Source organism: Macaca thibetana, chromosome 11 (assembly GCF_024542745.1).
Source record: "Macaca thibetana thibetana isolate TM-01 chromosome 11, ASM2454274v1, whole genome shotgun sequence".
NCBI lineage: Eukaryota > Metazoa > Chordata > Mammalia > Primates > Cercopithecidae > Macaca > Macaca thibetana.
In genome coordinates, this window is record NC_065588.1 from 74,145,465 (window position 1) to 74,171,580 (window position 26,116).

The 26,116-nt window shown below is 35.8% G+C and overlaps 2 protein-coding genes across 10 annotated transcripts in view; one reads left to right on the forward strand and one right to left on the reverse strand.

Moving 5' to 3' along the window:
- The window catches only part of CSRP2 (cysteine and glycine rich protein 2), a 1,103,434-nt gene extending 1,099,383 nt beyond the window's left edge, over positions 1–4,051 (reverse strand). Inside the window, exon 1 of the mRNA XM_050749304.1 lies at positions 4,048–4,051. The gene's annotated coding sequence lies outside the window, so the exon portion shown is untranslated. The remainder of the gene's footprint in view (positions 1–4,047) is intronic.
- Positions 1–26,116, forward strand: part of NAV3 (neuron navigator 3) — an 890,032-nt gene that overhangs the window by 635,685 nt on the left and 228,231 nt on the right. For all 9 annotated transcript variants that reach the window (XM_050749287.1, XM_050749288.1, XM_050749281.1 and 6 more), the window contains 2 exons: positions 1,617–1,689; positions 3,916–4,099. In XM_050749287.1, coding sequence (XP_050605244.1) covers positions 1,617–1,689; positions 3,916–4,099 — 257 coding nt within the window. The remainder of the gene's footprint in view (positions 1–1,616; positions 1,690–3,915; positions 4,100–26,116) is intronic.

Below are 26,116 nucleotides of genomic sequence, written 5' to 3' on the forward strand. Positions count from 1 at the left end.
TAGCTAGTAGCAGAATGAAATATGAAGAAAGGAAAGAATTAATATATGTTTCAGCACTATCACCTCATTGGATATTCAGATGCTGATCGGCAGAACAATAAGATTTATTATATTATGTTATATTCAGCATGTTCAACTCTATTATTTATTCAGTAGAATAAATTCAGTAAAACTTACTTTGAAGTTAATTAATATAAGACTTTTTTTCCTCAAAATAAATGAGTATATCTTGTCTGTGGTCATTTTTAAGGAAAAAGCATATCATTGTATATTATCATTTTTTGTACAAAATTGCTATTTTAAAGGAACAGAAATAGTTTCTCTGTTTTATAAGGATAGATTCTTGAATCTATTTTTTTCGTTTTATTTTCTTTAAGAGACATTTTGACCTTACTATGAAGCTAAGCTAGGGAGGACATTGGCAGAACTCTGTGTGTGTGTCCTCATGCATAGCTTTTGATGAGAATTTAGTACAACAGACAATAGTTCCTTGCCAAGTTGTTAATTTTAAATCTCATCTTTACTGTAGAATGTAAATATTTATAGAATACTCCCAAATCCAGGGAGACGGATCACAAAGAATTGGAAGTTTTTAGCTTTCTATACTCTTACGAATCTTAGCTGTGTCACTGCTATATAATGCCATGATCAATTTTTTTTTTCTTCTCACCCCAAATGATTGTAAACTGGTAATCATATTGAAATCAACAATTTAAAAGTCATGGGGTCTGGCATAGTGGCTCACGCCTGTAATCCTAAAACTTTGAGAGGCTGAGGCGGGTGGATCACTCGAGGTCAGTAGCTCGATACCAGTCTGGCCAACATGGCAAAACCCCTCTCTATAAAAATATAAAAAATTAGCCGGGCATGGTGGTGTGCACCTGTAGTCCCAGCTACTTGGGAGGGTGAGGCTGGAGAATCGCTTGAACCCGGGAGGGAGAGGTTGCAGTGAACCAAGATCGCACCACTGCACTCCAGCTTGTGTGACAGAGCAACATTCTGTCTCAAAATCAAAAACAAAAACAAAAACAAACCAACAAAAATGCGCTACGGGAATCATCCTTTTAAAATAGCAAAGACAACACCTATATTTAATCAGCAGATTATTCACCTCTAGAAATACAAATATAATTTTTAAAATAAATATTTGCTAGGTTTAGGATGAAAATATCTTCATTTTCATATTGTATCAATCCTTTCTCCATCTATCTTTTGACGTACTTAACAAATGCTGCTGGTTGAGTTTAAATTACCCACATCCTAACATTCTAAGACACACATGCAACAATCTCAGTCTGTATGGATGCTTTCACTGGGACTTATTTGCAAAGCACAAGATCCAGTTTTATGTTAAGTAGGTGGGTTGCTAATCTGCAAGAATGCCATTCTTGATCAGGCCTTTATGAATTGTTTGTAAGTACCAGCTGGACAATGAAAGCTTTATATTCATTCTGCAATTAGCCAAAATAATTCTAGTTAAAGTCTGGTTAAGACTTCTAGTATGAAATGAATGTAAACTATTCATTCTTTATCGTTCTTTCTGGTTTCATTTTGGCACATGCATTTATTAAAATACAATCCCCTAAGTTGCTTTTTCACTGCTTTTCATGTTGCAGATTGAAAATGTTGATGTCTGCCTTAGTTTTCTTGCAGCCAGAGGGGTAAATGTTCAAGGTCTATCTGCTGAAGGTAAGAAAAAGAATGACTGAATTGTCACAAATGGCATCAATGTATTTAAATTATTTTTTATAATGTAAGAAATGTAACATTGGAGTATACGGCTCCTTAATGTGATAAAAGAAATTGGTGAAGTCTTCAAGACAACTGAAACATAAACATAATGGTTATTACTATGTGCTTTAAATATTTAAATGTTTTCCATATTTTGCCAGAACTATTCTTTTCATAACCAACTATATGGGAGAGGAGTGAACCAACAAAACATCTTTATGTTATTACTAGTTTATAGTATAATTAGATTTCTTAAGTAGATTAATAGATAATTACATAAATGTTGGATGACATAAATACAGGTAAAATATTTTAATTAAGTCTTAATATTATTTTATTAATACCATTTCTATAATCTATTCAAGTTGGTAGAAATAGTCAAAATAGTTGGTTAGTTTAAATAAGTCACTATGAAGTATTAAATAATTAGAACTAACAGCATTAATCACTGTTACATATAAATGTTTTAAATCATTAAAGATTCAAAAGATCATCATTAAAATTGAAAGATAGTAAAATGGGGAAAACTTGAACAAGTTTTGATGTTTATCTTTTCCTGAGTTTATTTTACTTTCACATATAAAAGTGGCAAAAGTTGGCAAACGCTTGCCACACATAAGATAAAATTTGCCATACTTGAGAACCCTGATATTTACATTTCTTTTATATTTACATGTTATAATATATAATTAAATTACACATTCAATGGCCAAGAAGCTCAGGTTCAAACCTAACTGGTAGTTCTGTAACTTAGAATAACATTTGAATAAAATTCCCCAGGATAATATGTTGCTAAGTAGTTAAAGGCAGGCTAGAATTGCTGCCATTTATTCATTTTGTGTGTCTCTTCCTTATAAAAACCTTTATTAATATAAGCTTATTGATTTTCATTCATCTTTTAAAAATATATGAATGCTCAAAATTTACTCTCTAAATTAATTAAACATGCAAAATAATAAGACAATAATTTTTTTAAAACTCTTTAAACAAAATCTTTCAGGTTTATAGGAGAATATTAACACTCTCTCAATGTAGCCTCAGATTGATAAGCCAACTCTTCAATATGACGGAAACTATGAGAAATGTTTGGGGAGGAAATAGAACAACTCAGAGGGTCATTTTATATTAATTATTTTACTGCATAGTTTGAGTTATATGATAAACCATCAGAGATCAAGAAATCCAAAGAGTTGGTTAATTTTCCTAAACTCCAAAAGGGGACATAAAGCCTTGATCTCAGAGGAGGATGTATTTTATTGCCAACAGCAAGTTTTATTTAAAATATGATTACAGGTTGTGTAGCTTACTTTCAAGCTTCACTTCCTTCTCTTTTCCTATTTTTTAGGTTGTAACTACAGGAGAAAAATGTAGGTTTATGTGTAGCCTACATTGTGAATTTAATTTTTTTATTCAATATTTGAAAATCTTACACAGGAACTTCATCTGTTAGAACAAGGATTTCTACTTATTCAATTATGTTATCTAACATAAGCTAATCTTCATTATTTATTAATATATAGCATAAATTAAAAATAAAATAATTGGAACATTAATAATTGATATTATGTCTGTTTTTTGGAAATATACATACACACATATATATTTTGATATATATGGATATATATTTGGAAGATATATACATACATAAATATGTATAAATGAGTTGGTAAGTGGGTGATTTAGAAAGAAAGTTGATTGCAACGAATCCAGTTGGTATTACGAGGTGCACCCACGTCATCAATATTTATAAATGCAGGACAACCAACATTTCAGTGGCTTTCTTTCTGCAGTTCGTAGCCACTGCTATGCTGGCAACAGCTGTGTATATTTGTGAGGAAAACAACGTGCTACATCAAATGGTTAGCACAAGAGAGAGCTCATTTATTTCTAAGCAGCAGCTAACTCGAGAAAAATTGTAGTTCAAGGTCAGCAAAGAATATCACTTCTGAGCGTGCTTTGTTCTTTTCACCCTCTATCCTTTGATTCTCTCCCTGAAATTCCAAGGTATTTGGAAATGTTAACATGTTTCAGAAATTCAGGTTTATTTGTGACTCAACTGTGACTGAGAGAATTAAGTTGTATCTCTACCTTCACAGATTTAGTTCAAGAGGATTGCATCTAGAGTTTGTTAAAAAGGACACTGAATACATACGATGCTTCTTTTGTATTTTTCATTTCATACAGAAATAAGAAATGGAAACTTAAAAGCCATTCTAGGGCTGTTTTTCAGTTTGTCTCGCTATAAGCAGCAACAACACCATCAACAACAGTACTACCAGTCCTTGGTGGAACTTCAGCAGCGAGTTACTCACGCTTCCCCTCCATCGGAAGCTGGCCAGGCCAAAACCCAACAAGATATGCAGTCCAGGTAAGGAAAGGAAGTAGGGAATGTGTTTCCAATTAGTTTGTGTAGATACAACTTGTTTTTAACAAATTATTGTCCACGAGTTTGAAAAACGTACTCATGTACTTGTATCAGTGTGATGGGATTATTTGACTTGTGTAATGGAAATTAAAACCACTCTTCTTTTGCTTGGACAAGCAACTTCTATCATGTTTTGGGTGACATATTTTTTTTGCTTTCTAAAGATTGTTGTTCTGTATCACAGTGTGAAATGTCTTTGGTGTAAGTAATGTGGCATGGCTACTTTCTTCTACAAATGACTTCAGTATTTAGAATGTGCTACTGAGTCCTAGTCTCCTGTCGTGTAGTTATCTTTCATTGATACTTTTGATTAATTAAGTCTCAAAAATTTCAGGTCTGTTAAACATAGGAGTTTGAGTTTGGGAACATAGTGTTTTTGATATGTGTGTGTGTGTGTGTGTGTGTGTATGTGTGTGTGTATGCACATACATGTATTATTTGTCTGGCTTGAGTCTTTTGGCATATGTAGACACAGCCTGGGTAGAGTGTCCCAAATCATGGCAACTTCCTTTTCTCTTCCATTATTAGTTTTGTGTGTGTGTGTTTTTTTTTTTCCAATTTAGAATTGCATCAGTCAGTGTTCAGCTAGAGGAGTCGAGCAAGTAAATGATATATAACAAGAGACTTATTGTGAAGAATTGGTTTAGTATGATTGTGCATTCTGGTTAGGCAAGTATGAAATCTGAAGGGCAGCCCAGCTGGGAGGGCAGGCTAAAACTCTTGTCATGAACTGAAATTGCAGTACACAGGTAGAATTTCTCCTCTCAAGGAAGCCTCAGTTCTGCTTTTGAAAAGCAAAACTGTCGGCTGGGCACAATGGCTCGCTTATGCCTGTATTCCCAGCACTTTGGGAGACCGAGGTGGATGTATCACGAGGTCAGGAGTTCAAGACCAGCCTGGCCAAGATGGTGAAAGCCTGTCTCTATGAAAAACACAAAAAGTAGCCAGGTGTGGTGACAGGCTCCTGTATTTCCAGCACTCTGGAGGCTGAGGCAGAGAATTGCTTGAACCCGGGAGGCACAGGTTGCAGTGAGCCAAGATCCAGCCTGGGTGACAGAGCAAGACTCCGTCTAAAAACAACAACAACAACAAAAAAACCCTTTCTTTCAACTAGTTGAATCAAGATCACTCAGATTATCTAAAATAAACTTTACTGAAAGTCAATTGATTATAGAATTTTATGACTTCCTCAAAGTATCTACATAGCAACAACTAGATTAGTATTTGATGGAATAACTTAGACTATAGTCTAACATAGTTTACATGTCAAAATAAATGATCACAGAATGAAGTTTCACTTAACAACTTTCATGCAAACTACTATATTTGTTCCTGAACAATGACTGGGGTATTGGTTAGTTAGCTCTATTACATAAATAGTTATGATTATTTTGATTAAGGAGAGAGGATATGAAAATCCCTTTCATCGTCTTTGAAAATATAAACACTTGTCAACAAATGTAAATATTTAACTTTGTCCACCTTAGAAGTCAAGTTTGAAACCTACTAACATTCAGCTAACCTTGAGTTTGGTAATTAGAAATGACTCAAACAATTAAAATGATGTTCCAAAATACATTTATGAACCACCTCCCACTTACTGTCAGTTGTTCAATTGTTCAGAAATCACCTCTCTTTCATCTATTACCCAACTCTCATATGGATCTTGTTTGTTACTTCATAATAAACAATATTTATTTCTCTATATAACCATGTAAATTATATTCCCTTTGGAAGATTTTCACTCATCAGTGAATTTTTAAATGAATTTAAAAAAGCTATAGTTTTACTGAAAACAGCATATAATATAAAGTTTATGAAGTGATGGGGATATATTTTATTATAAAATAATGCAGCTATTTGACTGCTCTTTAAGCTCATCTTGGCTTTTGTTTATATCAGGTGAGATTGTACAAGACTCATAGTGAAAAATAAATCTCTATAGGATAAGTTTCTTGGATTTTCGTAAGCATAGAGAAGAAGAAAGTGGATGACATCATGTTTTATGCATTATTATTATTATTTTTTTTGCGTGGATGGTTGGAACAAAGAGATGGATTCTGAAAAGTGCCAGAAATAATATTACTAGAGTTTGGTTTAAGCAGTTTAAATAAAAAAGACACAAGAAGAGTAGCTAAAAAAATAAAGGAAACAAAATTATTTTGTGTAAAGCATGTTGACTCTGGAAGTGATACGGAATATCATTTGACATTGCTTTACCTCACTCTTTTTCTGTATCTTCCATGTGAAATTTATTGTCAAGAACTTCTTGCCCAGAATTTCTTGGTAGTTATGACCCTTTTAGGAAATTGTTTCTTTTCCTATTCTTCTTGCTGGATATACATACTGTTGTGAAACCTTGGGGTAATTTAAAATATAAAACCATGTAAAATACTCATGGTTTTTATACTGTTTTGTGGAAGGATGTCTCAATTTTTCATTGCAAGTTTATGAAAAGTATTCTTTTCAACAGTGTCCTTTAAGGCTGAGGGAGACTTTTAGCAAAATTTTCTTCTGGATTTAATTACTTTTTGAATTGACATATAATTTAGTAAATGTTTTTAGAGTAACAGCTTTACTAAAAGTAGTATTCAGGACCCTAATATAGAAGAGTTCAAGTCTTACTTTCAATAGTTTTACTTGTAATTGAATTTGTTACATGTTTTAAAGGATATGATATTTAAGACATTAATACTTATTTTTATTCATATAGATTTGGTGTATCACATTAATATATGAATTAGAATTTATGTGGACTTACCTGTAGCAATCAATATTTTTAAAGCATTTTTCAAAAGGCCATAATGATAATATACATAGGAATGTAATATATAGTATCTATGTGTTAGAACCAAGATAATTAATGCAGAAAAATTCCTTTTTTTTTAAATTTTATTTATTATTATTATACCTTAAGTTGTAGGGTACATGTGCATAATGTGCAGGTTTGTTACATATGTATACTTGTGCCATATTGGTGTGCTGCACCCATCAACTCGTCATTTACATCAGGTATAACTCCCAATGCAATCCCTCCCCCCTCCCCTCTCCCCCCTCCCCATGAGAGGCCCCGGTGTGTGATGTTCCCCTTCCTGAGTCCAAGTGATCTCATTGTTCAGTTCCCACCTATGAGTGAGAACATGCGGTGTTTGGTTTTCTGTTCTTGTGATAGTTTGCTAAGAATGATGGTTTCCAGCTGCATCCATGTCCCTACAAAGGACACAAACTCATCCTTTTTGATGGCTGCATAGTATTCCATGGTGTATATGTGCCACATTTTCTTAATCCAATCTGTCACTGATGGACATTTGGGTTGATTCCAAGTCTTTGCTATTGTGAATAGTGCTGCAATAAACATACGTGTGCATGTGTCTTTATAGCAGCATGATTTATAATCCTTTAGGTATATACCCAGTAATGGGATGGCTGGGTCATATGGTACATCTAGTTCTAGATCCTTGAGGAATCGCCATACTGTTTTCCATAATGGTTGAACTAGTTTACAATCCCACCAACAGTGTAAAAGTGTTCCTATTTCTCCACATCCTCTCCAGCACCTGTTGTTTCCTGACTTTTTAATGATCACCATTCTAACTGGTGTGAGATGGTATCTCATTGTGGTTTTGATTTGCATTTCTCTGATGGCCAGTGATGATGAGCATTTTTTCATGTGTCTGTTGGCTGTATGAATGTCTTCTTTTGAGAAATGTCTGTTCATATCCTTTGCCCACTTTTTGATGGGGTTGTTTGTTTTTTTCTCGTAAATTTGTTTGAGTTCTTTGTAGGTTCTGGATATTAGCCCTTTGTCAGATGAGTAGATTGCAAAAATTTTCTCCCATTCTGTAGGTTGCCTGTTCACTCTGATGGTAGTTTCTTTTGCTGTGCAGAAGCTCTTTAGTTTAATGAGATCCCATTTGTCAATTTTGGCTTTTGTTGCCATTGCTTTTGGTGTTTTAGACATGAAGTCTTTGCCCATGCCTATGTCCTGAATGGTACTACCTAGGTTTTCCTCTAGGATTTTTATGGTATTAGGTCTAACATTTAAGTCTCTAATCCATCTTGAATTAATTTTCGTATAAGGAGTAAGGAAAGGATCCAGTTTCAGCTTTCTACTTATGGCTAGCCAATTTTCCCAGCACCATTTATTAAATAGGGAATCCTTTCCCCATTTCTTGTTTCTCCCAGGTTTGTCAAAGATCAGATGGCTGTAGATGTGTGGTATTATTTCTGAGGACTCTGTTCTGTTCCATTGGTCTATATCTCTGTTTTGGTACCAGTACCATGCTGTTTTGGTTACTGTAGCCTTGTAGTATAGTTTGAAGTCAGGTAGCGTGATGCCTCCAGCTTTGTTCTTTTGACTTAGGATTGTCTTGGAGATGCGGGCTCTTTTTTGGTTCCATATGAACTTTAAAGCAGTTTTATCCAATTCTGTGAAGAAACTCATTGGTAGCTTGATGGGGATGGCATTGAATCTATAAATTACCTTGGGCAGTATGGCCATTTTCACGATATTGATTCTTCCTATCCATGAGCATGGTATGTTCTTCCATTTGTTTGTGTCCTCTTTGATTTCACTGAGCAGTGGTTTGTAGTTCTCCTTGAAGAGGTCCTTTACATCCCTTGTAAGTTGGATTCCTAGGTATTTTATTGTCTTTGAAGCAATTGTGAATGGAAGTTCATTCCTGATTTGGCTCTCTGTTTGTCTGTTACTGGTGTATAAGAATGCTTGTGATTTTTGCACATTAATTTTGTATCCTGAGACTTTGCTGAAGTTGCTTATCAGCTTAAGGAGATTTTGGGCTGAGACAATGGGGTTTTCTAAATATACAATCATGTCATCTGCAAACAGGGACAATTTGACTTCTTCTTTTCCTAACTGAATACCCTTGATTTCTTTCTCTTGCCTAATTGCCCTAGCCAGAACTTCCAACACTATGTTGAATAGGAGTGGTGAGAGAGGGCATCCCTGTCTTGTGCCAGTTTTCAAAGGGAATTTTTCCAGTTTTTGCCCATTCAGTATGATATTGGCTGTGGGTTTGTCATAAATAGCTCTTATTATTTTGAGGTACGTTCCATCAATACCGAATTTATTGAGCGTTTTTAGCATGAAGGGCTGTTGAATTTTGTCAAAAGCCTTTTCTGCATCTATTGAGATAATCATGTGGTTCTTGTCTTTGGTTCTGTTTATATGCTGGATTATGTTTATTGATTTGCGAATGTTGAACCAGCCTTGCATCCCAGGGATGAAGCCCACTTGATCATGGTGGATAAGCTTTTTGATGTGTTGCTGAATCCGGTTTGCCAGTATTTTATTGAGGATTTTTGCATCGATGTTCATCAGGGATATTGGTCTAAAATTCTCTTTTTTTGTTGTGTCTCTGCCAGGCTTTGGTATCAGGATGATGTTGGCCTCATAAAATGAGTTAGGGAGGATTCCCTCTTTTTCTATTGATTGGAATAGTTTCAGAAGGAATGGTACCAACTCCTCCTTGTACCTCTGGTAGAATTCAGCTGTGAATCCATCTGGTCCTGGACTTTTTTTGGTTGGTAGGCTATTAATTATTGCCTCAATTTCAGAGCCTGCTATTGGTCTATTCAGGGATTCAACTTCTTCCTGGTTTAGTCTTGGAAGAGTGTAAGTGTCCAGGAAATTATCCATTTCTTCTAGATTTTCCAGTTTATTTGCGTAGAGGTGTTTATAGTATTCTCTGATGGTAGTTTGTATTTCTGTGGGGTCGGTGGTGATATCCCCTTTATCATTTTTAATTGCGTCGATTTGATTCTTCTCTCTTTTCTTCTTTATTAGTCTTGCTAGTGGTCTGTCAATTTTGTTGATCTTTTCAAAAAACCAACTCCTGGATTCATTGATTTTTTGGAGAGTTTTTTGTGTCTCTATCTCCTTCAGTTCTACTCTGATCTTAGTTATTTCTTGCCTTCTGCTAGCTTTCGATTGTGTTTGCTCTTGCTTCTCTAGTTCTTTTAATTGCGATGTTAGAGTGTCAATTTTAGATCTTTCCTGCTTTCTCTTGTGGGCATTTAGTGCTATAAATTTCCCTCTACACACTGCTTTAAATGTGTCCCAGAGATTCTGGTATGTTGTATCTTTGTTCTCATTGGTTTCAAAGAACATCTTTATTTCTGCCTTCATTTCGTTATGTACCCAGTAGTCATTCAGGAGCAGGTTGTTCAGTTTCCATGTAGTTGAGCGGTTTTGATTGAGTTTCTTAGTCCTGAGTTGTAGTTTGATTGCACTGTGGTCTGAGAGACAGTTTGTTATAATTTCTGTTCTTGTACATTTGCTGAGGAGTGCTTTACTTCCAATTACGTGGTCGATTTTGGAGTAAGTACGATGTGGTGCTGAGAAGAATGTATATTCTGTTGATTTGGGGTGGAGAGTTCTATAGATGTCTATTAGGTCTGCTTGCTGCAGAGATGAGTTCAATTCCTGGATATCCTTGTTAACTTTCTGTCTCATTGATCTGTCTAATGTTGACAGTGGAGTGTTGAAGTCTCCCATTATTATTGTATGGGAGTCTAAGTCTCTTTGTAAGTCTCTAAGGACTTGCTTTATGAATCTGGGTGCTCCTGTATTGGGTGCATATATATTTAGGATAGTTAGCTCTTCCTGTTGAATTGATCCCTTTACCATTATGTAATGGCCTTCTTTGTCTCTTTTGATCTTTGATGGTTTAAAGTCTGTTTTATCAGAGACTAGTATTGCAACCCCCGCTTTTTTTTGTTCTCCATTTGCTTGGTAAATCTTCCTCCATCCCTTTATTTTGAGCCTGTGTATGTCTCTGATTGTGAGATGGGTCTCCTGAATACAGCAGACTGATGGGTCTTGACTCTTTATCCAGTTTGCCAGTCTGTGTCTTTTAATTGGAGCATTTAGTCCATTTACATTTAAGGTTAAGATTGTTATGTGTGAACTTGATCCTGCCATTATGATATTAACTGGTTATTTTGCTCGTTAGTTGATGCAGTTTCTTCCTAGCCTCGATGGTCTTTACATTTTGACATGTTTTTGCACTGGCTGGTACCGGTTGTTCTTTTCCATGTTTAGTGCTTCCTTCAGGGTCTCTTGTAAGGCAGGCTTAGTGGTGACAAAATCTCTAAGCATTTGCTTATCTGTAAAGGATTTTATTTCTCCTTCACTTATGAAACTTAGTTTGGCTGGATATGAAATTCTGGGTTTAAAATTCTTTTCTTTAACAATGTTGAATATTGGCCCCCACTCTCTTCTGGCTTGGAGAGTTTCTGCTGAGAGATCTGCTGTTAGTCTGATGGGCTTCCCTTTGTGGGTAACCCGACCTTTCTCTCTGGCTGCCCTTAAGATTTTTTCCTTCATTTCAACTTTGGTGAATCTGACAATTATGTGTCTTGGAGTTGCTCTTCTCGAGGAGTATCTTTGTGGCGTTCTCTGTATTTCCTGGATTTGAATGTTGGCCTGCCCTACTAGGTTGGGGAAGTTCTCCTGGATAATATCCTGAAGAGTGTTTTCCAACTTGGTTCCATTTTTCCCCTCACTTTCAGGCACCCCAATCAGACGTAGATTTGGTCTTTTTACATAATCCCATACTTCTTGCAGGCTTTGTTCATTTCTTTTTCTTCTTTTTTCTTTTGGTTTCTCTTCTCGCTTCATTTCATTCATTTGATCCTCAATCGCAGATACTCTTTCTTCCAGTTGATCGAGTCGGTTACTGAAGCTTGTGCATTTGTCACGTATTTCTCGTGTCATGGTTTTCATCTCTTTCATTTCGTTTAGGACCTTCTCTGCATTAATTACTCTAGCCATCAATTCTTCCACTTTTTTTTCAAGATTTTTAGTTTCTTTGCGCTGGGTACGTAATTCCTCCTTTAGCTCTGAGAAATTTGATGGACTGAAGCCTTCTTCTCTCATCTCGTCAAAGTCATTCTCCGTCCAGCTTTGATCCGTTGCTGGCGATGAGCTGCGCTCCTTTGCCGGGGGAGATGTGCTCTTATTTTTTGAATTTCCAGCTTTTCTGCCCTGCTTTTTCCCCATCTTTGTGGTTTTATCTGCCTCTGGTCTTTGATGATGGTGATGTACTGATGGGGTTTTGGTGTAGGTGTCCTTCCTGTTTGATAGTTTTCCTTCTAACAGTCAGGACCCTCAGCTGTAGGTCTGTTGGAGATTGCTTGAGGTCCACTCCAGACCCTGTTTGCCTGGGTATCAGCAGCAGAGGCTGCAGAAGATAGAATATTTCTGAACAGCGAGTGTACCTGTCTGATTCTTGCTTTGGAAGCTTCCTCTCAGGGGTGTACTCCACCCTGTGAGGTGTGGGGTGTCAGACTGCCCCTACTGGGGGATGTCTCCCAGTTAGGCTACTCAGGGGTCAGGGACCCACTTGAGCAGGGAGTCTGTCCCTTCTCAGATCTCAACCTCCGTGTTGGGAGATCCACTGCTCTCTTCAAAGCTGTCAGACAGAGTCGTTTGTGTCTGCAGAGGTTTCGGCTGTGTTTGTTATTGTTTACTGTGCCCTGTCCCCAGAGGTGGAGTCTACAGAGACAGGCAGGTTTCCTTGAGCTGCTGTGAGCTCCACCCAGTTCGAGCTTCCCAGCAGCTTTGTTTACTTACTAAAGCCTCAGCAATGGCGGGCGCCCCTCCCCCAGCCTCGCTGCTGCCTTGCCGGTAGATCACAGACTGCTGTGCTAGCAATGAGGGAGGCTCCGTGGGTGTGGGACCCTCCCGGCCAGGTGTGGGATATGATCTCCTGGTGTGCCTGTTTGCTTAAAGCGCAGTATTGGGGTGGGAGTTACCCGATTTTCCAGGTGTTGTGTGTCTCAGTTCCCCTGGCTAGGAAAAGGGATTCCCTTCCCCCTTGCGCTTCCCAGGTGAGGCGATGCCTCGCCCTGCTTCAGCTCTCGCTGGTCGGGCTGCAGCAGCTGACCAGCACTGATCGTCCGGCACTCCCCAGTGAGATGAACCCAGTACCTCAGTTGAAAATGCAGAAATCACCGGTCTTCTGTGTCGCTCGCACTGCGAGTTGGAGACTGGAGCTGTTCCTATTAGGCCATCTTGCTCCGCCTTCCTATTAGGCCATCTTGCTCCGCCTCCCGAAAAATTCCTAATGACAAATTTATCTTCATTTGCTAGAGGTGTGAATCATAAATCATGATTTATGATGCCTTTCTATTGATTTCAAAGTTCTTTCCGAGTAAACAGTTTAAATGTCAACTTGCTATACTTTTCTGGATATTTGGCCAGAAAATGTTCTTATTTTTTTCTCTGTGGACTAACGAACATTTCTTTGGGCACATTGGTTCAGTTCAGTAAAAGTGTTTCTGTTTTATTCTCTTTGTTTAAAGTAAATTGGCATAATTCTACATACTTCTACAACATTTATTTTATCCATTAATAATTTTTAATTTGATTTTACTATTTTGAAAATAACTCCAGATGTTTTTACTCAATTTGAATAGCTTTCATTTAAACAGAAATTTGTATTTAAAGGTTAACAAGTGAAATACACAGGAGAAAAAATAAAACATGAACCAAGAGGAAAGAATAGAGTAACAGACTCTGCTCTCCTACTCTCTCAGTTGCCTCTCCACCTTTGAGTGTATGTATCTATAGGGGCATGGGTCGCGTGCTGTATGTGAGCTTGAGTGGGTGTGTGCACAAGTGTGCATGCATGTGGGTCCTGCTCAACTGGCACCAGGAGCTCTAATTATTAAGAGTTTACCTCTGGAATCAGACTGCCAGGACTTGGATCTGGATTAAAGTAAAGGTGGGATTCAGATTTTAAGTTTCTTAAATTCATTACAAGGAATTATTTGGCTTATTTGGAGTGATAAAGACTTGATTAACCAGGTAATCAATTCTTTACAATTTAGATATATTTAATATAAAACTGATATTTTATCTGTGTCACTATTTTTTGATGAACTTTGTATGGGTAAAGATTCAACATCTTGCTATATTCCAAAATATTAAGCATCTTATTTGCATTTATTTAATATGATAAATAAAACTAGTTCATTTTATATTTCCTAATTTTCTTTTTATTTTGAAAAAGGTAGATAAAAATTCTTCTCTCCAACCAAAAGGGGAAATATGAGAAGTGTTTCAATATAAAATGCTAAAAAAATCTTATATAAAGGTTGGTATCATAGTTATTTTTCACAGGTATTAATTGGGAGAAGAAGGAAATCCCTTTGCTTATTCTAGGAAACAATTTAAAAATAAATCCTATAATTTTAAAATTCATAAAATTCATTTTCATCCTAGGCTATTTCTGTGAACCTTACTTTTTCATATGTTGCATTTTGACAATTAGAGTTCTAGTTGACAGGAAAGCCAAAAGAAAATCCTATTTCAACCCTATGCAGTACCTGGCACATACCAGCCAATAATACTCAGTAAATGAATGCATGATTTTCCTAAGAATATCTGGTAAAAACATTACAGTGAAAAAAACATAAAATGAAATTTGTTTTTTCTTATGTACTGACCTGGTTATACACAAGGTGTTAGGATGATAGTACATGTACAAGATAATTTTTTTATTTGCTAAAAGCTTTTTTAAAAGACGTGATTTTTCTTAAAATACATGCTTTTATCTTAATTTTTGACCAGATTATTAAATGATTTTCCTTCCCGTTATCAAATAGTTAATGAATTTTACCAACTCACAGATAGTGGTTATTAAATCATATGAATAGTTTATGTAGTATACAATTGAAACATGTAAAAAGACGTAAATTGAATGTGAAAGTAGAGGTCAGCGATTACATAGATAGATGATAGAGGTGGCAAAGCCAGTGTTGATACATCTTTCTGAATTTAAAAAAATTATTTTGGGAACTTGAAAGATTATGATCTCTGCAGATGATCATACGTCCTTCTGCTTTTGATTTTGTAGGAGCAAATCAATAATGTGTCCATTTTCAGTTAAGATGAACGTGCTCTTACAGGACTCACAAGTTAAACTGTGAAATCCCCGGGTATATGTTTTCTGAATGGCTTGTCTGTTCCCTTGCAGTCCTTTTCCAAGGTTCCTGTGACCCCCTACCACACACGTTGCTTTTGGAACCCTCTTACCATAGAGGACATTTGCTTTCCAGGGTATCTTTTCCAGGAAACATTATTTCCTTCTGGGAGATTCACTCTGAAATTGGGATGGTTTACAGCTTTTTGGCCAAAGGTTATAAATCTTGAGAAGTATATAAGGCAGTTTAATTTAAGATGACAGGAAGGCTCTAGTAATTTAAGCCCTTGTGAACCTGGCTTCAATTAGCTGCCTAACGCAGTTCTGTGTTGTGGCCTATAGTGTGCTCTTTAAGAAAGTCAGTTAATCAATTAAACTTTAAACAAAACAAAAACATAAAAGAAGAGGGATATTTATAAATCATTATTTAAAGCAGGATTTTTTATCTCTAGAGGGAAATAATTGAAGAGAAAGAAATTATTCTTAATTGACTGCATTTGGAAACCGAGAGTATGTAATACTAAGAGAGAAAGTTTTTGTGTGCACGTGCACATACTTTTGTTATGTTCTAACACTGGTGTTTCAGTTGTTATAGATGAAGATTATATTATAGTAAAGGTGGGACTCAGATTTTAAGTTTCTTAACTTCATTATAAGAAAATATTTCACTATATTTGGAGTGATAATGACTTGATTAGCCAAGTAATCAATTTTTAAAAATTTAAATATATTTAGCATAAAAATTAGATATTATCTCAGTATTTTTGTTGTTTTGTTTTGTTTTGTTTTGAGACAGAGTCTCGCTGTGTCATCCAGGCTGGAGTGCAGTGGCACAATCTCAGCTCACTGCAACCTCTGCCTCCCGAGTTCAAGCCATTCTCCTGCCTCAGCCTCCCTAGTAGCTGGGATTACAGGTGCCCACCACCATGACCAGCTTTTTTTTTTTTTTTTTTTTTTTTTTTTTTTTTTGCATTTTTTTGTGGAGATATGGTTTCACCATGTTGGCCATGGTGGTCTCGAACTCCTAGCCTCAGTTGATCTGCCTGCCTCAGCCTCCCAAGTGCTAGGATTATAGGCATGAGCCATCATTCCCAGCCGCTATGTCAGTATTCTTGGATGCATTTTATGTGGGTAAAGATTAAACATCTTCTGTATTGGTTATTTCAGAGTCAGGCAAGTATGAGTTGGAATCCTGCTTGCCAATTCCCAGTGGAGTGGCGTGGCCAAGTGATTTTAACTTGCTCAAATCCTAGTGTTCTTCCGCTAATATTGGAATAGTGGCAACTTTCTCATAAGGGTGTTGAGGAAACCAGATGAAATGGTTTATGTATAAAATGCTTACTTAGCATAACACAGCATATAATAGACATTCAAACCAGCTATTTCCATCTTCCCTTCTCTCACTTGAAGATCATATCACATGTGTAATAAAATACATTGACCCACATTAAAAACCTTAAGTCAACCTCATTACTGTTCTCCCTTTTCATTCTCTAATCAAGTCTGCCCATTCCACTTCTAAGTTTAATTAAATATATGAAAATAATTTAAAGTAACAATATTTCCACTAAAATAGCTTAATAATGCTCAGTCCTTTGTATGCCCAGTCTACATAAGCAGAATAACCCCTTTAATTACTTTAGGTATTTTTTTTAGTAGTTACTTCCATGTAGCTAAATAAAATGCTTCTACCACTAGTTTCTGTTCATCAATTTGATCATTGTCATTTGATCCACACTTCTCTATTTCTCCCCACCCTCATTAATTGATTCTACAAGTTTTTATTAAGTACGTGGTATGTTCTAGATAATCTTCTAGTCACGGGAGATAGGCAGAAGACAAAAGAGACTTTAAAAAAATTTGCTGTCTTGAAGCTTTCATTCTAGTGATTGGAGATAACACAAAATTAATTAAAATATTTACCAGTAATTTGACAGCTGATGATGGAGAAAAACAAATCAGAAAAGGGCAAATCAGATGTGTGAGAGCCATGTTTTTGCTAATTAAAATTTAATGAGGACCGAGGAAAGTCCTCATTCAGATGATGACACTAAGCAAAGAAAATGAGAGAATGTTGTCGGTGAATATTTCAGGGCAGAGCGTTTCAGGCTGAGAGAAGAAATGCTCTTAGACTTTGAATTAAGAGCCTGTCTGGTTTTCTTCAATAAGAGAAAACATCTATCCCAGTTGGACTGGATCAGACGGAAAGAGGCAGAAGAAGAGTAGGTTATAATTCGAAGAAACATAAGAATTAGTATGGCCCTGTTGCCATTGTGCAGACTTTGGCTTTTATTCCTGGAGAGAATGGAAGATAGTATGTGCCATGAGGAACATAAACGGGCATATAAATAAAGTGGTCACATTGTCTGCTGTATTGAAAATAGAGTGTAGTAGGGAAAAGGTGGTAGCAAGAAGTCGTGGAGCTTGTCTATCGCGTTGAAGGTGCAGAGAGGAAGTTAAATGCCAAATGCGTTTTGAAGGTAATGTCAGTAGAAGAAACTGATAGACTTGTAATGAAATTGGTAAACAAAAAGGGGACTGTAGCATGGATAAAAAGGAGGCTAAAATGGGAGACTGTGTGTTATCAATGTATTATTAGCTGTTGGAAAGATGGTGTTTCCATTTGCTGAAATGAAGAAAAAAAAATGTGAGGAAAGGTTTGGTAGGGAGAAGGTCAGATATTCACTTATTGTCATGTGAGCTTTGAAACATCTGTGACATATATCTGAAATACTGAGGAGGCCATTGGAATTGCAAGACTGGGGTTTAAGGGATAGATGGAGCCTATAGATAAAAATCATGAAAAAATAAGCATATAGCAACAATAAAAAGCTATGAGGCTAGACTTGATTAAGTCACCAAAATCTGTACATAGATGAAGAAGAGAACTGAGGCCCTGGATCAGGAGCTTACCAATGTTTAGAGAACAAGGAGATGGCAAGACCTGACAGAGGAGACCAAAAAGAGTTAGCCTGTTAAGTAGGAAGAAAAGTAGAACTTGATGTCCTGGGAAGCATAAATACTGCATAAAGTGTTCAATGGAGAGACAGATCAATAGTCATAACTTATATGGAGTCCCTTCTGAACCATTCTAAATAGTTTATACATACATTTACCATCTCAATCCTCACGACAATCCTATGATGTACGTACTGTTTTCTTTCTTTCTTCTTTCCTTCCTTCCTTCCTTCCTTCCCTTCCTTCCCTTCCTTCCCTTCCTTCCCTTCCTTCCCTTCCTTCCCTTCCTTCCCTTCCTTTCCTTCCTTTCCTTCCTTTTCTTTTCTTTTCTTTTCTTTTCTTTTCTTTTCTTTTCTTTTCTTTTCTTTTCTTTTCTTTTCTTTTCTTTCTTTTTTGAGATGGAGTCTCACTCTGTCACCAGGCTGGAGTGCAGAGGCACGATCTCGGCTCACTACAACCTCCGCCTCCCGGGTTCAAGAGATTCTCCTGCCTCAGCCTCCCAAGTAGCTGGGACTACAGGCACACGCCACCACACCCAACTAATTTTGTATTTTTAGTAGAGATGCGGTTTCACCGTGTTGGCCAGGGTGGTCTCAATCTTGACTTCATGATCTGCCTGCCTCAGCCTTCCAAAGTGCTGGGATTACAGGTGTGAGTCACCGCACCCGGCCTGTACTGTATTCTTAATATTAATTTTGACATAAGGAAAATGGAAAGATCAATTAAATTGCACAGTTTCACAGAGACTAGGCTGTATATTGGATCAAGGCAATCTAGTACAGAGTTTGTGTTTCTAACCATTATTTACGGAATGTCAACTACATGAAATGTTGCATGTAAGTAGGATGAGAACTGAGAAGTGACCTATGGCTTCTGCACTGGATGAGAGCTCTTTCAGTGAGGTAGTTGCTATGATAACTTGATTGAAATCTGTGCAAAAGAGAATGAGAAGAAGGAATTACAGATAGAGATACACAATTTAATGTGTCAATTAAAAAAAGAGATAGCAAATATAGGCAAGTCTTTCTAGGAGTGTTACTAACATAGTTATACTCCACTATCTTTAGTTCTTTTGTTGGTTAACTTTGTACCTTTATGTAATGGAATAACATCTTTATTTCTTTTTCAATCACCTGTAGAATATCTTTTGGTATTTGATTTTGTAAAACCTGGATATTAAAACTACGGTGTGGTTCTCCTCTATCCACTGACAATTTCCAATCTCTGTTATTGGCACTTTTATTTTTTGTTACCAACGTTCATATGATTAATCTATTTTGTACACGTACCTGATTGTTCCAATCTTTTAGTATAGGTTGATTCTAAAAGTTGTATGTGTGTGTGTGTGTGTATATATATATATATACATGTATATATATACATATTCTTCAGAATCAAGTAATATACTCTGATTCTTCCCTAGTTAAGGCCTATCTGAAAGTTGATATTTGTTTGAATTGATGCGTAAAATGGTAGATAATTTGAATAAGGGCCAGAGCTCATTTTATGATAGTTTGGGGAGATGAGTCCAAGTAAACCAAGGGATCACTGTATACTGGTGTCTTTTTTCTGGGATTATTCAGTTATTATAGTTTAAACTGCTTTTTATGTTCAGATAGTTGGTTTTGGTTTAGTTTTGTTTGTAAAAAAATTATTCTTAGTTTTACTTTTCTTAACTAAGTCAGAATCAATTAAACTTAATTTTCTAGGTATAAAATAAAAACATCATAATTGTATTTTATCTTTCCAAAAGAATTGTGAGAATATAAATACATTTGAAAGTATGAGACTAACTCTTAATTTAAGAACTTAAGAAATACTTTTTGCCATAAATATGTCGATAAAAACAATGGTGAGCCATTATTTGTCCTATCAAATCTTTTTTAAGATGTGAAATGTTATTATAATAGAGCTGTGACTCATGATAACTAATTTGTGATTTATTTATTTAAAATTTTATCACAGGACATTTTGATGGCCTAGTTAGATATTTTCTACCAAACACTAGAAATCTGATTCCAACCAGAGGTACTATGTATTTGGCATATATGAGCCACTTCCTTCTCAAATAGAGCACTGATAATATATGTAATTATTTCATTTACAATTTTATACTATACGAAATTATTTATTAATCTTTTCTACTAAAGACTAACATCAAAAAGTTAAAATTTATTAAAAACTTTCAAAAATTTTTGAAACTTATGTCAATAGCTATTGAATTTGTTAATCTGTTTTCTACTAAAGACTAACCTCATCTCAACTTTTAAGGTTAGTCTTTATAAAAAACAGATTAATAAAGTCAATATATATAATTTTCAATAAATTTCTAAAATTATAATTAATAAAGTCAATAACTATTAACTTTTCATAATCCCTTTTCTATGCTTCTACTTCTGACCATCCCAAATGCCTTTCTCTTTCTGATTGATTTCTCAGTCTCATAAGATGTTAAAAGAAAATAACTTGATTTTATTAATTACAATTTTCAACATGGAGTAAAATTACATCTCAATACATTCAGAACTTCAGCCTCAAAAAGTTGAGGTTAGTCGTCAGTAGAAAACATATTAATAATTATGGACCTTTTTTCCATCATAAGTCAATAACTTTTCAAATTACTGACATAATAAAAACTGCAGCTATCTCAAAAATCATAATTGTCTGGGCATGATAGCTCATGTCTGTAATCTCAGAACTTTGGGAGGCCAAGTCAGGAGGTCACCTGAGGTCAGGAGTTCCAGACCAGCCTGGTCAACACCGTGAGACTTGCTCTCTTCAAAAGAATACAATACAGAAAAAAAAAAAAAAAAAAAAGCCAGAAGTAGTAGTGTGTGCCTGCTGTCCTGATTACTTGGGAGGCTGAGGTGGGAGGATGGCTCAAAACTAAGAGGTTAAAACTGCAGTAAGCCATAATTGCACCACTGCTTTCTAGCCTGGGCACAGAGATTCCTCCATATATATATGCTATAATAATTATGTCAGTATGATCATTAGATTGTTTTTCTGTAGCCAAGTCTACATGGAAAATCAGGAGATAACTTGGTGAGCATGGAATTAGATTTAGGGGATTTGCATGTTTCAGCAACTTAGTCTTGCTTGTGAGACTTTAACCATTAGTCAAGGGCACACTTTCAACATACACCTCTTTATATTCCCTTTTCTATGCTTCTAGTTCTGACCATCCCAAGTTCCTCCCTCTTTCTGATTGAGCTCTCAGTCTCATAAGATGTGAAAAGAAAAAGAAAAAGAAAAAAAAAAAAAAAAGCCTTCTCTTTCTGCTGTGTGGCAGACTCTAGACCGATGCTCACCCATCAGAGATGTTTTGTGACCCCAGTCACTGCTTACTACATTATTACGAAATGCCAGAGATTTGGTCTAGGTCCTGCTGTGCACTACAGAGAAAGCCAGTTACTGAGAGAATGAGTATTGCCAGAGAAGAAGGCTTTAACTGGGTGCTGCAGCTGAGGAGAAGGAAGACCAGTCTCAAATCCAACTAAAATTAGGGGTTTATATGGCAAGGAAGAAATGTAGCTATGTGTGGGAAAACAGGAACGAGGGAGGGATAAGGAAGAGGAGTTGGTCAACAGGAAGCAGGTGGTCAGTTAAGCAATCGTGACAGATGAGGGGCCTGGCATCTTATTGTCCAGATATAATTATCTGATAAGTTTCAGTTCCTTGACACTATTTGGGATACCTGGTGGTTGGTTTCCCAAGAAAAAAACTCAGATAAGACAACCGTAAGTTTCTCAAGTTTTAAGACTGGAGGGGTCAATTTCTATGTTTATTCAAAAGAAACCATAAACATCAGTTCTATGGGACAATTGGGCTGGTTTGATTATGATTGTATTGATGATTATATTTGCTTTGCAGTAAATGGAGAGCAGCCCAATTATAAGGACTTGAAAGAATAGATTTTCTCATAAATCTTCATATACTTTATAGATATTCATCTTTTAAATGTAATAAAAGTCATTTTTCTGAGCATATGTATTAAGAAATAATTTAACATATTTTGTGATGACTACAATGCTTTTTAAGTATTTAGAAGTATTAAATAATCTGATTTTTCACTGATCTGTGTGGTCTTTGCCTAAGTTAGTTTAAATTTTTAGTGTGACAAAATAACTTTTTCTACCAGTATTCAAGGTCTGATTTTTTAAAGGTGGTTGCATTCAAATGAATTTTTGGAATGAAGCTCTGAATGTATTGAGATGTAATTTTACTCCATACTAAAAATTGAAAATAGGAAAACATCCACAGAACAGCATCGTAGAGTAGTACTTTGAGCTATGTGTAACAGCATTTTGGAAAATCTAATTTATGGTGAAATTGAAAAAGAAATATGAGCCTCATTTCCTGAATTCTCCTTTATCTTGAAGTTTGACATTCCTAAAAGAGCAAGAGACTTTGATGCTGTAATATCTTACACAGGCCTCTGCCTCTTTAGTTACTGTTTTGAGATCTCACAAAAGCAGACCATGCAGGTGGCCTTATTAACTATCTGTGGAAATTTAAGATAAGACAGAGGTTATAACATATTTTCATACCGTATTTCACTAATAGGATAAGTTATCACAGTAACCTGTCCCAAATGCAATTCAGATGATATTTCAGCCACCCGGTTACTAAAAAGAAACACATGTGGATAAAAGCTGTTTCTGACTTATTTATGGATTAGGCAATAACTATTTTCAGTGAACTCTTAGCAAAAGGGGACCATATTTTATGATATACTCTGCAGTGAGGACAGTTTTTGCAAAATGCCTTAAATATTTTTTAAGGACCACATATAGTTTTGAGGTACCAAAGATATATTTGCAGAAGTGGCTAAATAACTCTTTCTTAGTGCTAATAGCATGTTAGTTATCATTTTATAGCAGTTCACAAGGATCCTGCAGAAGTCTTTATATTAAAGGAAGAATTTAGTTTAAGGAGCTCTTTAAATCTTAATTCTGAATATATGGTTTCATTTCTATCCCAAGCAATCATAGGACATAAAAAGAAATTTTTTTCCATCTATCTCCGTCTTAAAAACCCTTAGTGAATGTATTTAACTGTCCTTAAAGTTTATTCTTTTGTCTAAAATTTCTTAGCAGAAAACTTTAAAAAATACATTTAATTATAGTGTATTTTGGATACTTTATTCCAAATTTTTCTCTCAAGCCATTTTCAGTGAATTTGAAAGGAAATAATTTCTGTCTTTTTAACATAATACTGTATTATAGAAGAGAAAATTGGGAGGTAAAAATTGCCCACTAAAACTCAAACCCAAGAAATCCCTTATTTTATACTCTGAGATTTGTTTCTTTATATTCCTCTATGTTTTCTTGTGAATGATGCTTTTAGAAAAAATGAATGTGATATCATAGTTAAGCATGCTTTTCTCTTTCTTTGGGAATCAAGAGTACTATGTGTCTCACTATATAGGGATTCTGAATAGGGATTTCTTCTCTTGTGATGTGTTTATTTGACTCCAAGACTGAGGGTAAATAGATAGGGCCAGAAACAAGGATGATTCTAAAATGATTTTCTATAAAATTTCTTAATATAGATAAGAGTTATAAATACATATATATTTATATATGAGTTATAAATATATAATATAATAAGAGTTATGAAAACCTATGTAATATGAAAGATTGCCCTTACGTTCTATTTTGCTCTGATAAATATAGTTTATTCAACTACTTTTTTTTTTAAGTACATCCATTTAAAAATTACTGTTTTCTACCTGGCTTTTAGGTTTTGATGAACCAGCTACTGTCTACTTGGGCAGAGTCAATGCATAACATATGACTTAATGAAAGACGATTTGTTGCTATTGATCCTTTATATGTTACATTAGAGCCTTGTGTTCTTTTCCACTGGTGATTTGAAAGTTCAAATGTGACTTTTCCACAAATAAATTGGCCCTCACCATGAGCCAAGAGACACGTTAGATATGTGGCTAAGATAAAGTGATGATCCTTTTCAAATCACCCACAATCTTATAGAGTACCTAGATATTTAAGCAGATAACTTAATAGACATGTTAAGTAATTGAACAAAGCACAAGTTGCTCAGTGATCAAAGTTAGAGGAAAGGGCACATGTGAAGGGACTGACAAAGGAAATGCCATTTCACATTCAGGAAACGATAGTTATTTGGCTGAGGAGAAAGTTAAAGTAGAAATGGGTTCTAGGTATCTATGGCTGCTTTACAAAAGCATCCCACAATCTGACGGCACAAAACAATAACCATTTTACGATGCTCATGGATTTTGTAAGCGAAGGAATCAGACGAGGCATAAAGAGGATGGCTTGTCCTTGCTCCACTATGTCCAGGACATGCAATGGAGAAGGATGGAATGGCAGGGATGTCACAAACTGGTGAGAGACAGAATATCTGTGGTTAGAGAATCCACTTCCAAGATGATTTCTTGACTCACAGGTCTAGCAGCTTAACTGAAATTCACATGGCCACTCCAGCATGACACCTTTAGTGGTATCATACTTCGCACATGGTAGTTCTAGCGGTTACAGCAGCCTCAAGCCCAGACTCTAAGAGATGGGTGGATAGCACAAAGATCTCACCTCTCAATGGAAGGATGATCAATGAATTTATTGTATTCCTGTGTTAAAATTGTGATAGCATATAATGAGGGAGAAGACTGGAGAAACAGGCAGAGGTCAGTTTGTTGAAGTTGTGAACTCTACGCCTAGAAGCTGGGACTTATTTCTAAATGTAAAGTAAAATTGCTTTGAGAAATTTTTACCAGAGGAAAAATGAGACTATTCATAACTTAGAAATATTGCCCTGGTGACAGGGTAGAGAAAAGATGTGCTTTGGGCAGGGGAATAGGGATGGACCCTGCTCTGGTGGCAAGAGAATAAGCATTTTAATATTTGCAGATGTGAAAGTCAGACTGGAACAATGAATTCGGTACCTGATTGGAAGTAAGGGTAAAAGACAATCATCATGCCTCTACTTTCATTGATGAATTGAAATATCATGTATTTCAGTAAGACAGAAAATATAATACTATAGTGGAAACAGATGAGAGGAGGGGGTCAGAGAGAGAAAAATTTAGCTTTGGCCTTCCTAGGTTTAAGATTTTAATGGAACTTTGGTGACTAGTATGTGGCTCCGGAGCCTAGGAGAGAAGCTAGAGCCAGAGTTACAGATCTGGGAACATTAGCTTAGCTATGTTTTATTGATTGAAACAATAGAAATGGAAGAAATAGCTCAGGAAAAGAGAATAAAGGTAGGGGAAAGAAAGGAGAGCTCGACCCAAAACTCTGGGGACCATAAACAGTTACAGGTGAAGTGAGCAAACAAGGAGAATGAGAGAATGTTCTTTTTGTTTTGCAGTGTACTGAGTTATGGTATCTTTTTGCTAAATTCGTAAGTGTAAATTGTTTTTCTATTGAGAAGTACTTCGTCTTCTGAGACATTTTGTTCCTGTCTTTCAAATTATTCCTGAAATTTAGATACAAATGAAATACAGAATTCTGGTTGAAATATTAAATAAACTATATTGAACATATATTCATCTAATCACTGCATCACGCAACAAAACACTAAGTCCTGAATTTAAGACACTTTTGGATTCTGTGCAGTGTTGAGATTTATGTTTTGAAAGGCTCACCCTGTGTGTGCTGTTTTGGGAATGCTGGTTCTTTGGTGTCTTATTGGGACAGTTTCTAATGATTTCTTACTGGGCTAAGTCCTGTGGGACTTACCTTGTTGACTTTGGGAAGCGAGAATAATGAATAATATCCATAAAATTTTGAAGGAGAATGAGACTTAATTGTATTTGATTTCAAGAAATCACAATCCCAAAGTAATTTCAAACTGGGAGATCAAGAGCCATAGTTAAAAGCTCAGCCATTGTCCTGAAAGAGCCATGCTTATGTGCTTTCAAGTAAGAATAACGTAACATCAACAGTGGTAAGTGAGAACCAAGGGATGTGGTATTAGAAAGACTTCCAAGTGCAGGTGTGCAGGGTAATAGTGGCTAAAATTCACACAGGATTCATTAGAATAGTTACAGAGCCTCCAGAGACTGTCA